This window comes from Eptatretus burgeri, chromosome 5 (genome assembly GCF_056783735.1).
Source record: "Eptatretus burgeri isolate ZD-2024b chromosome 5, Ebu_testis_v1, whole genome shotgun sequence".
Taxonomy (NCBI): Eukaryota; Metazoa; Chordata; class Myxini; order Myxiniformes; family Myxinidae; genus Eptatretus; species Eptatretus burgeri.
The window spans coordinates 112,830,778-112,847,140 of record NC_140965.1 but is presented as its reverse complement, the minus strand read 5'-3'; the positions used below and the strand labels follow the sequence as shown (position 1 = coordinate 112,847,140).

The window sequence follows — 16,363 nt, the reverse complement described above, 5'->3', positions numbered from 1 at the left end:
GCAGCGATCTCGCCGTTGCCAGTGCAAAGATGGCGGCGCCCGTGGAGTTGAAGGTGAAGCGATGTTGTTCCGTTGTTGGGTATTGGGGGAGATGCGGTTTGGGAGATGGTGGGTGTGGTTGGCGTTGTGGAGAAGGTGGTTGTGTGAGTGCGGTTGTGGAGGAGGTGGTTGTTGTGGTTGAAATGTGGTTGGCGGTGTGGAGAACGTGGTTGTGGTTGGCGTTGTGGAGAAGCTGGTGGCTGTGGTTGAAATGCGGTTGGTCAGAGCGATGTTGGTGGTGGAGGTGGTTGTTGTGAAGCGGTTGGTCCAAAATAACGATAGTAAAAGAAAAACGGCTAACTCAAAGATCACAGCCCTGATCACACGAATAAATCCCATTAGACAACGGTGGGGAAATCTATCTGAACACAGACTTATCGGCATACCTGAAGTAAGGACCTACATGTTGCTCTGCGAATTTCCACAGCCGTAACAATATATATATATATATATATATATATATATATATATATATATATATATATATATATATATATATATATATATATATATATATATATATGTATATGTATATGTATATGTATACGTATGTATATGTATATGTATATGTATGTATATATATGTATATGTATGTATATATATGTATATATATATATATATATATGTATATATATATATATATATATATATATATATATATGTATATATATGTATATATATATATATGTATATATATACATATATATATATGTGTGTATATGTATGTATATATATGTATATATATATATATGTATGTATATATATATATATATGTATATGTATGTATGTATGTATATATGTATATGTATGTATATAGGGTGTCCTAAAAAATATACAACTTTTCATCTGCAAAGAGGATAGTCATAACATCTATTTTTTAAAAAGATATATGGCTGGATAGAAAGCTGAAAGGTTGAAGTTTATTGTAGCAATCTCAAAATTGCCACCAAAATTTAAATTTCGGTCGAGAATCGTTTTCATTTGGACCACATGTTCGATGTCGGCTCCACGTTGTCCTATCACTGCCTGCAAACGCATTGTCATGCGTTTCCTTTGATCATCCTTGAGATGTCTCTACACCTTGAATGGAGTCCATCTGTGGCCAATTCAATTGATTGGACATGATTTAGAAAGAGATATCTTTCTATATGAGTCTTCGTAGAGGGAGATAAAGCGGCCCTCAAAATGTTGGTTGAGAAAACGCCTTGTTTCCCTGGCTGTATGGGGTGGTGCCCCCATCCTGCTGGAACCACTGGGTTCTCATCTGGATCAGGTTGTTTCTCCTACGGGCCTGAGTACGTAGCTCAGGCAGATAGAATTCCTGAATCATTTTGCAATAGTTCCTCTGGTTTACCGTGCAAGTGCGTCCCTGGCCCTGGTGAAGGTCACAGATGGTTCCCACATTGGCAAATTTGCGATGGTGCACCTTATTGTCCGAAAGTTTGGTGCATGGCACAAGTGGATACCGAAATGTCTCGAGTAAAGACATTGCATCTGTATGACGCTTTTCCTCTGGTGCCAAAGTTCAACAATTTTCATCCGTTGTTGTACGGTCAGTCTTGGCATTTTTCTGGTGCTTGCTTGGTATCAAAATAAACTTCAGAGTCTCTGCAACAAGAAATGAAGCATTAGTGACAAAATTACTGCCTTTTTAGGATTATACGAAGCATTTTAAAAGTTGTATATTTTTTTGAGGCACCATATATATATATATATATATATATATATATATATATATATATATATATATATATATATATATATATATATATATATATAACGGTCAAGCTTCATGGAACGGAAAAACATTCTTGAAATCTTTGCACCGTACCCTTGTTGGGCTGTACCTGTGCATGCAGTCCGTATGTAATATTTCAGTACGGAATGTAAATTTAGTCCGATTAGGTGATACTGCAGTTGAACACGACGCCACCATGGCCGCTGTTCATTTTAATATCCCATTATTCCCCTCATGAAACATGGAAATTTTTCTTCCACGTTCCACTAGCAATTCATCTCAATTCAAATTTTATTTACTGTGTGGTTCAGCAAAAGCCAAATCAGGTGACTTGAATGATGAACCTTTGATGTACTACACTTTAATCTGTCTTTGCGCAGTCAAGACTTCCAAAATCTTTGCATACAGTAGTGTGATTCGTGTCGTTAAATATCGTCATCGATTTTATTCATCATGAGTTCTCAGCATGATAGTGGTGATACGAGTGAGCCTGTGTCAAAGAAAAGGTTTAAAAGTGTAAATTTTGAATGAAATTGGAGGTATATGCAGAATGGTGAGTGGTGATCGTGCTGTCGATGTTGGTCGGCACTTAGGTTTGCCTCCAACAACCCGACGTACAATTTATTAAAATGCAGAACAAATTCATGAAAGTGTTAATCGTGCCACGCCATTAACATCCAAGTTTATTCCGAAGCAAAGCAACGGAGCTCTTGCATGGAAAAGATGGAACATATGCTGGACATGTGGATGTTGAGAAGGACGTAATGTGTGTGATGAACTACCTCCTGCCTTACTGTCCATCCTCCATCTGATATCTCTCTCTCTCTCTCTCTCTCTCTCTCTCTCTCTCTCTCTCTCTCTCTCTCTCTCTCTCTCTCTCTCTCTCTCTCTCTCTCTCTCTCTCTGTCTCTGTCTCTGTCTCTGTCTCTGTCTCTGTCTCTGTCTCTGTCTCTGTCTCTGTCTCTGTCTCTGTCTCTGTCTCTGTCTCTCTCTTCCAACCCAGCTTTCTCAAGTACCACAACAGTATAACTTGTACAGAATTACTGCACTGTACAGCGTGGCCACAATGTCTTGTCACCCCTTGTAAAAATTGGGGTTTCCTTCAAGAGATTGTTGCACAGCAGCGCTACAAAACCACCAATGACCCTAAACAAGAACTGAGACTTCCTTTTAATCCAATCACCCCACAAATGGTGCGAAAAATGTCCCACAGAACATGACGCAAAATTATTCTCTGTATTGACGATGATGGAGCACAAACGAATCCACTGGACACTTAAAGCTTGTGTCATGTTCTATAATATGTGGAATAAAGTAAACGAGTACTGCAAATGTATGTGGTGTAACTTGTAGAACCCAAAGTGTTGTCAGCTATTATGATAAAAAAGGAATGTCACAATTTTCACAAGAAGTGATGACATTGTGGCCACCCAGTACTTTAATAAAATTACTTAATTTAAAATTTTTACTGTCAAAATATGTGTTGGAATGAGTTTTTAAAGTACAGTACCCTGTTTAAACCAGAAAAGTAATATCAAAGGTGAAAATGCCAACATCTTCCCCCACCAACTTGTGGGAAAAATTGATTCAATTAAAGTCACACTGAAGAACACATCCGAGATGTAAAGCAAGGTATCCCTGGATATACATACATACATCCATCGGGACCATATTCTGTGCAGAGCATTGGTGCTGCCAAAGCAGTCAGCTTGGCTATTGGGGCACAATCCTGAACAGGTTGTCACTCTGACACAGGTTTCTAGCAAGCTGGCACTCATTGTGCCAACCACAGAAGGATGACAGGCAGAGTCAACCCCAGCTGGTATTAATTCAAAAGAAAAGTGGGATTTGAACTCAGGATCCTCGGATCCCAAGCCCACCACCAACACCAGGGATATATACATATAGCGCCTCAGAAAGTATTTACACCCTTGACTTGGTTATTCCCTCCATTCACAATTTGAGAGATGTGGGTGGGTCTTTGTTTTTCATTTGTATATTGACTGTTATTGACGTTTACACATGGTTCATGCTTGTGATCCTCATTGGTGTGCATTTCTGTTTGCGCTGTCGCTGATGATTCGCCAACAAGCGATGAAACCAGTCCGGCGGCTGAGAGGGTGTGTAGCATTGGGATTCTCATGTGTGTATTATTTGTGAATGTCTTTACAGCGATGGAGGAAATCTGGGTCGGTATTGAAACAGCAAAGCGCTTACCTTGCGTAGCCTTTCATGGTTGCTTTATGCAGCAGCTTTAGCTCGAAGAGCATGGGAGGCATCGATTTATTTATATAATCCAAGCCGTCTGGGTTTAATTGAATAGGTGAGAGCTAATTGGTAATTCCCTCCATTCTCAAGATGAGTGGGTCTTTGTTTTTCATATTTAGAAGATGTGTGACATACCGGTGGTTTTTGGAAGGGTGGGAATTGTGGCTGGACGCAAATTTTCTATGTAACTGTGTATCGTGTAGCGCCACCTCCAGGTCGGAGAGGGTATTACAAGTCTCCGCCATTTACGGCACAGTATGTCTGTCCCCACGTTTTCCAGTGCAATCAGGTGTTTTATGTGTTTTGGGTTCATTCAAGTAAACCAGGTTATTTTCCCCCTATATAGAGCTGTTAGTTGTTTATACACCGCCCAAATAAAGGTATGCATCAGAAGAACGTGTTGCATACTTGGAACAATATCGCCCATTGTGCGGGTACTCTGCCGGTAAAAACAATTCATAATAAACACAATTTCAGAAATAACAGCTTTCAGGCATTCTGGATTTGGAAGTGCAATAATAAGAACCCAAAGTTTACAATTACATCATCATGACCTCATGCGACCTCATGAGTCTTCAGTTGAATTTTTAGGGAAATGTGGTCATTTTGACCTTTCAACATCTCGACTCGTCGTAATCTTTTGGAGATAAAAGGTGAGCTGAAGAAGGTAAACAGGTGAGGTTACAAAAAGGAATGGATGTACATTTCAGTTTCAAAGACATTTCAAACAGCTTATAAAAGTTCAAATGAATAATCCGTCGTCGATGCTTTTGTCCTGGCTCGGAGAGCTTGAGGAGCGCCGCCCGTTCCTCGGGTTTGAACCCGTCAATGACCACAGGGTGACGCTGTTGTCCGGCTCAGGAAAAGATCTGCTGAATGAAGGAGACACGAAGAGGTATTCCAAGCTATAAAAATAATACTCCAGCAAAGAGGAAGTCGATTCAAGGTCCTGGGTTTTATGATTTGAAGAAGAGCTAGCTCGTTAGAAATCGCTAGATTGTGGTCGATGGGGTTTGTGAGGTTGGTGTTTCTTCATTGAGGGGTGGTGGATGGACGAGTGAGTTGAGTTCCAACCACGGCTCTCAATTCGTGATCGAACGTCATTCCTGCTTTATTTTTTTTTTTTTTTTTTTTTTTTTTTCTCTCTCTCTCTCTCTCTCTCTCTCTCTCTCTCTCTCTCTCTCTCTCTCTCTCTCTCTCTCTCTCTCTCTCTCTCTCTCTCTCTCTCTCTCTCTCTCTCTCTCTCTCTCTCTCTCTCTCTCTCTCTCTCTCTCTCTCTCTCTCTCTCTCTCTCTCTCTCTCTCTCTCTCTCTCTCTCTCTCTCTCTCTCTCTCTCTCTCTCTCTCTCTCTCTCTCTCTCTCTCTCTCTCTCTCTCTCTCTCTCTCTCTCTCTCTCTCTCTCTCTCTCTCTCTCTCTCTCTCTCTCTCTCTCTCTCTCTCTCTCTCTCTCTCTCTCTCTCTCTCTCTCTCTCTCTCTCTCTCTCTCTCTCTCTCTCTCTCTCTCTCTCTCTCTCTCTCTCTCTCTCTCTCTCTCTCTCTCTCTCTCTCTCTCTCTCTCTCTCTCTCTCTCTCTCTCTCTCTCTCTCTCTCTCTCTCTCTCTCTCTCTCTCTCTCTCTCTCTCTCTCTCTCTCTCTCTCTCTCCCCACCGGGAGCGGAAGGAGGTCGGGGGTCCAGGGCCTCCCCCTTCACGTCGAGTACCTTTCGAGAGTGTAATGTCGCCCAATAGACCTGCCCCCTCCCCCATCCATTACCCTTAAATGTGCTGCACCTGTCAGTGGTTTGACAGGTCATGTGGGACCCCAGCCCGTAAGGAAATTTCTGGTTGCAATTAACCTGGTACTCGCCATCCCACGTCCCCTATTAATGATCGTGCCCCCTGCCTCCATACCTTCTTCCAGCTCTCGTACACCTCTGCCTGGCACATATCCCGCGTCTCTCCTCCCCTTCTGCCCTCCCCGTTGCCCCTTCTCCCACCAGCCCTCCCTCATCCGGTGCGAAGCAGCAGAACCCGCGGCGCTCATTTCCACGCGCGTCCCTCCTGCAGGACTCGAGCAAACCGGGTGGTCGCGGCACGCGGTTCGGAGCGGATCGTCGACGGACACGGGGGGCGTCGTGCACCACCGAGTGCGGGATCAGCTGTTCGCCCGTGGACCCCCAAGCACCAGGCTCGTACCATTGGCCGCGCCCGGAGAGCGCAGGAGGCGATCGCGTGCAATGCATGGAGCTCGAGGGTGGCGGGAGAGTGCTGAGGCGCTGAGGGTCTTTGGAGCGACCCTCGCAGTGCTCTTCATAGGGCTCAGTGGCGGTATGTTTTTCAGGGACGCCCGTGCGCTCTCCGTTGACATAAAAATAACATTCACTCACCGTAAACATTTGCCATTCTACCGTAAATGATGACCTGACCTATTATGGTATTCCATTCAAGATTGTTGAAAGACCTTTCCTTTGTTCCCGACCATGTAGCTTGTGCCGTTGACTTACCATTTGCTTTCTGACCTATCACCGTTAAGTCGCCGAACCATATATCCATCCATCCATACATACAGACATATCATCGATGACCACGGAATACCATCTACATCCATTGTTGATGATACAATGGGGGTATCATTCGGCACATGATTAGAATCAAGGTCTTGATCCTCCCATGCACCCTTTTCTCTGCTTTTGCTCCATCCTTGGAATGTGTCTCTCTCTCTCTCTCTCTCTCTCTCTCTCTCTCTCTCTCTCTCTCTCTCTCTCTCTGTCTCTCTCTCTCTCTCTCTCTCTCTGTCTCTCTGTCTCTCTGTCTCTCTGTCTCTCTGTCTCTCTGTCTCTCTGTCTCTCTGTCTCTCTGTCTCTCTGTCTCTCTGTCTCTCTGTGTCTCTGTGTCTCTGTGTCTCTGTCTCTCTGTGTTACCCTGGAGGTTGTTATTCACATCATCGTTTCGTCAAATAGGTGGTTTCACCACTCCCAGAGAGATGGACTTGAACTCGTACATTAATTTTGTTAAGAACATCACACAACGGCTCGATCTTTGCCTTTCAAGATAATTTGTTGTACTCGGATAGGGATGGCATGAAAGTGAGAACGAGGGTCGAATAGGCTCCAGACCTTTTCACAAACGCGCATACCGATCCCGGGAACGTCAATGGCAACAAAGCACGCTCTTCATTTGATGTCTAATTTACAAACAACTTGGACGGACGGTCAAAGTTCACTTGAAAAAGGCACGAGTTTAAACATACCTGCTGCTCTTTAAGGGAAACATATTTTAAACATGATTGGCGGCAGCATTTGGATGGAATCCGACTACAAAAGTGCAATGCGGACGCTAAATGAGAAACCTGGTGGAGTGTGACGACCATAGGGGCTGCACGAGCTTCAGCCGTCTCACCTGCGATCCGGACGTTGAATTTTCGAGGGACGATCAGTAAGTCCATGCCAAGACACTCGTACGAGCCTGTTGTTTGTGTTTCTATTTCTTAAAAATATTTTTTTTATCCGAACATTCGCCCTCATTTTAATTTCAGCAGTTTTCTGTTTTTCCAACGACTTCACCCATGTATGTGCCTCTGAGGAGTCACGGTGGAGTTAGGATCCTAACATGGTCGGACTGACTGCAGGCTGTTGACCAAGTGCTCCTCAGGCCAGGCGTTGCTACGTAGAGTGAGCTGTGCTTTTTGAAGGGGGTAGGGGAGTGCGAAGCCGGCTGTTCTGTCTTGGGCGTTTAAGACAGCATGCTGCCTTTTGGAAAATGGTAGGCTGTTGTACGCCGGTAGCATGACTAAATTCCAAGTGCTTGCAATTACATGAGTTTTCTTCCAAGGAACTTTGACCCAGAGGGAGGCCATTAGGCCCATAAAGCCTGCGCAATGGTTGCCAACCTGTTTCTGTCCATGCTGTATCGTTAAGTCCTCAGTATGAAACAAGGAAACAGCATGTACCATTTTTCAAGGCTTTAGGTTGACTCGGTTGGATTTGAACCGCCCACCTCCCGGACTCGGACAGCCGTTCAAAACACATCACCGAGTCCATTTAAATCATGCATTTGGACCGGGAAGGCAACGACAAGCATCTGCGGAATATCCCTCGACAAGACTGTTGTGGCAGCACCCATCTTCCGCTTCGGTGGTGAATCAGATGTGAGGCCACGAACCCGCTGATCAATTCCAGTATTGATTTAGTTTAATTTTTAAAAAAAATAAAAGTAACAATGACCCTTGGCATGGTCGGCAGGCTGTGTAATTACTCTCTGGTGTTATACAGGATTGTGAACAGTCGATTGGCTCAAAATAATATCAATGATCTGGACTCTCCTCCCCACCCCTCCTTTGACGGTGATGCTCAAAGGTAGCTGAATCATCGGGTAACCATAACCTTGGAATTAAACCATGACCAAGACAAATACGTGCCAATTAATCATCGGAGAAGTACTTCATCATCGAGCAATGTGCAATAGTCAGAAAGTAAAGGCCATATTTGAATATTCTCAAGCCTGTATGAGATTCATCACTCGTATGCGTTAATGTACCAACAAGCAAACGTGCAAATGAAGGAGACCTTTTGGCTTTCGGGCTTTGTCAGGCTCACATGAGGACAAACGTTTTAAAAGCCGTAACGTCCGCAATCTGGTGAAATTATATGTTCTTTCGGTTGCTCGGTCGTAATTGAAATTAATTACCCATAACCCTCATAAAGGTTTAGTTGTAACCGTTATGCAGTACTTGAGTAACACTCAGAAGGAGAAGAAGAAAGAGAGTACCACGTGCAACAAGACCCAGATCCATTTATATTGAAAAAGAGCCCTGTTTTGTGTTGTGGGCGGTGAGAGAGATGCAGAGGGAGAGGAAGAGAGAATTCAATGGAGTACGACCTGGATTCTTCTATCTTTCCAGCAAATTATTTGGTAACCTGATCTTCCGGTGGAATATAAGGGACAGAATACAAGGTTGGTTTGCTCAGCAAGTGGCTTCACCCTTTACATCTGCTGAAACCATAAACACGATTAAACTTATTATACGAGTCTCAAGGCAGATAGGATAACAAATAAAAATACTGTTTTGTGGCTTTCATTGAAGTGGCAAAGGAATCATAAAAGGCCTCGCTCAAGTTAATTTTGCCAGTGGCTGTGAATGTGCCACGGGAGTCATTGGATCATACACTGTGCAATGAAACCCAAATCTGAAAATGTCCATCACATATCTCCAAGCATTCACTGCGGTTTCAAATAGTTTTCTTTCGTTCCTATCAAGTCTGGTTGCCTCTCATGTCCAATAATTGCTGTACTGTATCTGTAACCGTTTAGGGCAATGTGTGGGGAGAATCAAAACCTTGTCGGATCAATTTACTGTTTTGGGATTTTTGCAAGAATGTCGGCTAAAGAGTTGAATTTATAATTTCGTCAAAATAAGAGTTTTCATCGACTGCATCGACGCCACTCAGACTGGTGTCCTTCTCAAGGATGTCGCGAAGGGATGCGAGAGGGCACCCCCTTCTCCGTCTGGGGGTTCACCGCTTCAAGCGTGTCAGAAGAAGAAGAAATTTTTTCGGCAAAGTGCCCTGGAGGTCGGTAAAACAGATAAATGATCTGTTCTCTGCCTCAGCATGAAGTTAGTGAGACAGCATATTGGGTAACCTTGTAACGTTACCGGTGACAAAGCCGCGGTCCAGCTCTGAATATCAAGCGAGCAGTGTGAGCAAACGTTGTGATGGAATTCAAAAATGCACACAATTTTGAACTTCCCAGCCAACCGTATCAATTTGAGTTCCCAGAATGAGTTTTCTTGATGGATCACCAAGTGACAGTTCTGAATATTATTCACAATCTGAATATTCAACTTCCGTGGTCCTGATAACAGTCGTGCAGAAATCATCTTGCAAAAGCGTCTAAGTAGTCAGACCCTTACTCCGGTCACAAAATCTATGTCATTTTTTAATAGTGTTGAACTCAACAGAGCGATGAGACCGGAGCCACACTTACTTTTAGGTTGTATATTGTATGCCATGGCACGTACTGCATAGGTAATTCATTTTTGACTTTGCCATATTTATTATGCATTTCAGATTTTTTTTAAAAAGACTATACACCTTGTTGTAACTTTCTTTTAACATGACAAGAGTCACCATCGAGATTCCAATTGGCACAATGCAACACATGCTACCTTTTCTATTTCAATATCCATCTCTGTCCTGTGCTGTCCATCTCTCTCCCTCTCCCTCTCTCCCTCTCTCCCTCCCTCTCCCTCCCTCCCCTTTCTCTGTTTCTTGTTTCATTTCCAATCTCCTCTCTCTCACCACTTTGTGCATCACTACCAAACGTCATAGGCACAATTAGTCGTGTCTTACAATTGTGCTTACAGCATATATATATATATATATATATATATATATATATATATATATATATATATATATATATATATATGTACTTACAAATACTCCATTCATGGTAGTCCATTGCTGACCTGTGATCCTTGACCTAATCAGTGATTCTTCATATTTCATATTATTTCTCTCCTGATGTTTGGGGTTTGATTTACCACTGGGTTGAATCGGTGGGGGTGGCTTGTGGTTTCATTTCATTTATTCTTCTGCGAGAGCCAGTTATTGCTGCATCTTTGACATTTCTCTCATGGTAATTGCTGTTCTGTGTCTGGCAAGATAGCCTGGAGGTGCATATCTGAGCTGCCAAGCCTGGGTTTGAATCTCGACACAGCTCGAAACTATCATCCTGGTGTTTCACGGGAAGGGTGATTAATCAGTGTGTGCCGTCTCTCGGATGGACGTTAAACTGGGCGTCCCTGTCTACCAGCATTATTTGGTGGAAATGAAAGATCTCGAGTGTCTTTCATTAAGAGGAGGCCAGCTATTGCTGGCACCCTGAACAAATTGTAAATTACTGCACCCTCAGTCAAGTATCCTGTGTGGGAGTTGCGACCCGTCCGGACTCGTGTCATCCCTAGCCAATGAAACTGCATCGGCAGCCTTATCAGTGTAATGGTGCGAGGATAACCAAACCACAAACAAAACAACTACTGTTCTGCTTTGTTGTAGAGAGTCTTCCATTAATGTAATCTATCAAGGTCTTTCTAATCATTGGCTCCTTTGGGAAGCAATCAAGAAACCTAGCCCTGAACTCCTTTCCCCTGATTTCCTCTGACTCCCTCTGATTCCCTCTGACTCCCTCTGATTCCCTCCAATTTCCATCATTGCTACACCTAAAAGTTACAAAACACCATTCTGCTGCTGAATTATCTTATTTTCATATACAACTGGTTCAAACAAATTGCAGCTGTCTTCTATGTCTGCCGTCCATGATGTGTATGGACTGATTATAACCGATTCATTCCGAAGAATATGCATATTTATTGATAGCTGGCAATCGATTGATTTTGACCTCTTTATCAATAACTAAGATACCTTTTGAAAGCCTTTTTTTCCTTTACATTCATGCATAAATCCCAAAATGGTTAAGAAATCCTTCAAAGATCTTTCATTTTCTCAATCCCACTGTTTAATCCTTCGGAGTGCACATGTGTACTGAAGAATGATTATATTTTCTTAGATATTAATGACATCACTTATGAAAAGGATTTTCACTTGTTTGTATCATTTTTAATATCGAACATTTTCATACTACCTCCTCTTCACAAATTCCTTGACAGTCCCCAACCAATTCATTATTTATCAAGTCTTGGAATAATATTTAATCAACATTATTTGTTTCTTCTTCTTTCTTTTTTCTTGGACAAAATTTCATTGATTTTGTTTTTCAAATACAGTATATCCTGAGTCACCGAATCTTGCTTAAAATTGCTATCCTCACCAAAGCAGGTTGTCAAGTATACTATTTGCCATGCAAGAACAATAATAACAAGCAAAGCCTGTTTTAGTTTGCTTTGTACTCAAACTAAACTTGAGGAAATCAACAGCTAAAAAAACAATTGTACATTTTATTAATTTCTGTTGACCCTATTCTCATCAATAAAGATTTGTTGAAATTGGATGCCAAAAGCTCAAATAGTAAAAACGTTATGGCCTGAACTGACACACTGAACTTCGATGGTAAATATAAAAAAAAAACATTGGGGCATCTCATGCTTCACACACTGAGTGTGGGCTGATAAGGTCTATTTGTACTCACTGTGATTTTTGCCTTTTGACATTTTGACCCAATTTTTAATTATTTTCTCCATACTTTCACAATCATGGTTTGTTGAAAATTTGATGACAAAAGCCCAAATGGTAAAACGGTGATGGCCTGAACACACACACACACACACACACACACACACACACACACACACACACACACACACACACACACACACACACACACACACACACACACACACACACACACACACACACACACAACTAAACAAGGCCATACTTGAAAACGACACAATACAAGAAGAACTAAATTGTCCACTGCCTGGATGGACAATAAAAAAAGCTTTTGATAGTGTCCCACATTCATGGATGATAAAGTGCATGCAAATCTACAAAATTAACCCACAAATAAACCGTCTGATTGAGAAAGCTATGGATCTATGGAATACCCCACTAATCCTGCAGCACTCCGAAGAAAAGAGCAAAATACCAGGAGTGAAGATATGACACGGGATCTTCCAAGGAGACAGCCTTTCCCCCCTCCTGTTTTGCCTGGATCTAGATCCACTAAGTAACCTCATTAATGAGCAATGGCACGGCTACACCCTAACAACCAATAAAAGAACGTCCAAAGAAACAAGAAAGGTAACACGTCTACTGGACATGGATAATTTAAAACTGTTTTCACCGAACGACGAAAAATTGGCAGAACAACTGAAATTAGTGAAACGGTACTCTGACAACATTCAAATGTAATTTCACCTTGATAAGTGTGCCAAGTGCACATTCGTACAAGGTTGACCAACAAAAATAGACAACATAAAAATCAACCTGGATGCAACAATAGAGGAGCTAGACAACGAAGCATCTTATAAATCCCTTGGAGGAGAAGAAGGCTATCAAACATGTCATCAAAAAATGCACAAAACAATTACCAAAGAAACCTGCATAGAGTGAGGCTGATCCTGAGCACAAACCTCTCAAGGAGTAAAATCAAAGCCATAAACCAACTAGCCGGACCAGTGTTCCAAAACAAATGTGGAAGCGTAAACTGGCCACAAGCAGAAATAAGAAAACGAGATATCAGAACAAGGAAACCACTTATTATCAACAAAATATTCCACAAAAATCAATGTATCCGAAGAATATACCTGTTGAGGAAAGGAGGAGGAAGTGGCAGCCGAATGGAACTCAATCAAGTGTACAGAGCGACGATTGTAAGATTATAATCAGAGTAGGTGAAAAGTTCAACAGACTACCAAATACATTTTGTACTCAAGCATGAACACAACAAGCCATGAAAGTAGTAGAATCAAAGCCATAAACCAACTAGCCGTACCAGTGTTCCAATACAAAAGTGGAATCGTAAACTGGCCACAAGCGAAAGTAAGAAAACGAGATATCAGAACAAGGAAACTCCTTATTATCTACAAAATTTTCCACAAAAATCAATGCATCCCGAGAATGTACTTGCCGAGGAAAGAAGAAGGAGGTGGTGACCTAATGGAACTCGATCAAGTGCACAGAGCGACGATTGTAGATTATTATCAGAGTACGTGAAAAGTTCAACAGACTACCGAATGCAATTTGTGCACACATGAACACAAAAAGACAGAAAAGGAATCTCTCGCTCACCTTTTAAAAAACTTCCAAAACTGGTGCAAATAGAGGATGTCACACACCAAACTGAACCAGCAACAAATGCAGCCCCAACAATTGCAACAAAGACAAAGTAATAATACAAGACGAAATACCAACAGAATATATATATATATATATATATATATATATATATATATATATATATATATATATATATATATATATATATATATAATTCGTGACAACTGCAAGAAAGACAAAAGAGCAGGGAAATATATAACAAAAGAGTTGGACTGATTGGGGATAGACAAAGAAGGATCACGACAATGGCTAAGAAGAGGTCAGCACAATTGGGATGGAGAACGAATCATTATAAATGCCCAAGACCAAGGACATTTATAATCACGACATGAATGGCTTTTTCAAAAAATGGCAGAACTCAACCAATCGGACAGGTGTAGATTTTGCAAGGTGGAGACAAAAAGCACGAGTCACCTCCGATCGGGATGTAAAAAATAGGACCACTGGACCTGTAGCTTATCTGGCCCTGGCCTAATGCTGCAACCCAAATTTGGTTGAATTCTGATTGGTGGGTACAGTGAGGAAGATTTCTGAAGGAATGTATGTGATTTTTCCAAATATTTTACGAAGTCCACTATTGTGACACATTTCCGGTCATTCGATTGACTTGACCTCAGCAATTTAACATCATGATCCTGTCTTAATGTGGTTATCCAAATTTGGTGGCACTCTGTTGGGTGGGTTTGGAGAAAAAGATTTTTAAAGCAATTAATGCGATTTTCCCAAAAGTTGACCAAGTCGGCCATTTTAACACACTCTGGTCACATGATCTGCATGAATTCCACAATATAATTAACATCCCGACCCGGCCATAATGTTGCAACCCAAATTTGTTAGCATTCTGACAGGTGGGTCGAGAGAAAAAATATTTTGACACACTTTCGATCACCTGATCAGAATGGCTTCCACAATTTAACATCAGTACCATGTCCTTATGTTCCAATCTAAATTTGGTAGCATACTTACTGGTGGGTCTGGAGAAGAAGATTTTTGAAGAAATTAAGTAAGTTGGCCATTTTGACATACTTGAAGTCATGTGACCAGAACGAGCTTTGCAAATCCTGTTCCCAGTCAGGAGAGGGACATTGCTGCAAACTTTTAGCCGGATCGGCACCGCGGTTTGGCCGGAGAAAACGAAAACGGAGACGGATGGACAGACAGATGGACGGGTGGACAGACTGCGGGTGATGACAACACCTTATCTGGAATATAAATCCCCGATAAGCTAAAAAAAACCTATGTCAGAACAACTACACACACAAAATCACAAGGTATGTGGAGTAATCCACTGGAACTTGTCTAGAAATTTCAATATCCCAGTTCTATATAACTCATGGAAACATGAACCAAGAGCAATCATTGAAAACGAGGAAATAATGCTCACGTATGCCTGATGATCCCATCCAGCATGAACATAGAAAACAAAGCATTGTAACTGGACATATTACTCAGATACAAAAATGCAAAGAAGGCATTGTTAATTGAGGTTTCAGTATCCAGTGATTTCAGTCAATATAATGCAGAAATCAAGAAAATGACCAAATATCAAGACCTCAAGAATGAAGTGAAAAGATCCTGGATGCTGAAGAGTACTGAAATTGTAACAGTGATCAGGGGGGCATCGCGAATGATGAAGAACCTCACAAAGATCCGAACAAACCATCCCTGGGAACATTACCACAAATAAACTGGAGTTGGACGCTGTCCGGGGCTCAGTGACGATCCTGAAAAGAGCCCTAGGGACAAAACTTTGAGAACAATACAACTTCACAACTTATGCCATGAATCACGATCCTTCACTGAAATGAAGGTGGATACTTCGAGTTCTGGGAGGGCTTGGTCCCACCTTCCGAAACCAGAATTATGGAGATGACAATCAACAACGTGCGCAGGTACACGCACGCACACACACACACACACACACACACACACACACACACACACACACACACACACACACACACACACACAGACACAGACACAGACACAGACACAGACACAGACACACACACACACACTCGCAAAACCCCATCTCCCAACTGAGGGTAATCTCAGTTCCTTCCATAAAGCTCGGGACAAGTGTGTATCTACCCTCAGGAGAGCCAGAAAAGAACATCTTTCTCAGCTCAAGTCTGAACTTTCAAACCTCTCTACCTCCTCAAAATCCTGGTGGCGTCTAATCAAATCTGTTTCTGGTGTATGTTCCCCCTCCATCTGCTCCCTTACCTCAAATGGCTGCACTGCTGATACCGCACGTGATAAAGCTGAATGTCTAAACTCGGTGTTTGCAGCTAAATCTTGTGTCCAAAACCCATCACTTTCTCTACCCACCTTACCCAGTCGCACCCAACTGTCCCTGGACTCTGTGTCCTTTTCTCCTGACAAGGTGGAGAGCTTGCTCTCAAACCTCAATTCAGATTCTGCAACCGGTCCAGATGGCATCAGCCCACGTGTCCTAAAAACCTGCTCTTCTGCTCTTGCTCACCCTCTCTCTCTGTTCTCTTCACCTTCTCATTTGCTCAAAGTCATCTGCCATCTCC

The 16,363-nt window shown here is 42.1% G+C and overlaps 1 protein-coding gene across 2 annotated transcripts in view; it reads left to right on the top strand.

The window, feature by feature from the left end:
- The first annotated feature begins 6,034 nt into the window (after positions 1 to 6,034).
- LOC147027167 (CUB and sushi domain-containing protein 3-like) overlaps positions 6,035 to 16,363 on the top strand; it is a 1,179,270-nt gene continuing 1,168,941 nt past the window's right edge. For both annotated transcript variants that reach the window (XM_085883358.1, XM_085883360.1), the window contains exon 1: positions 6,035 to 6,351. In XM_085883358.1, coding sequence (XP_085739484.1) covers positions 6,261 to 6,351 — 91 coding nt within the window. In that variant the 5' untranslated portion in view covers positions 6,035 to 6,260. The remainder of the gene's footprint in view (positions 6,352 to 16,363) is intronic.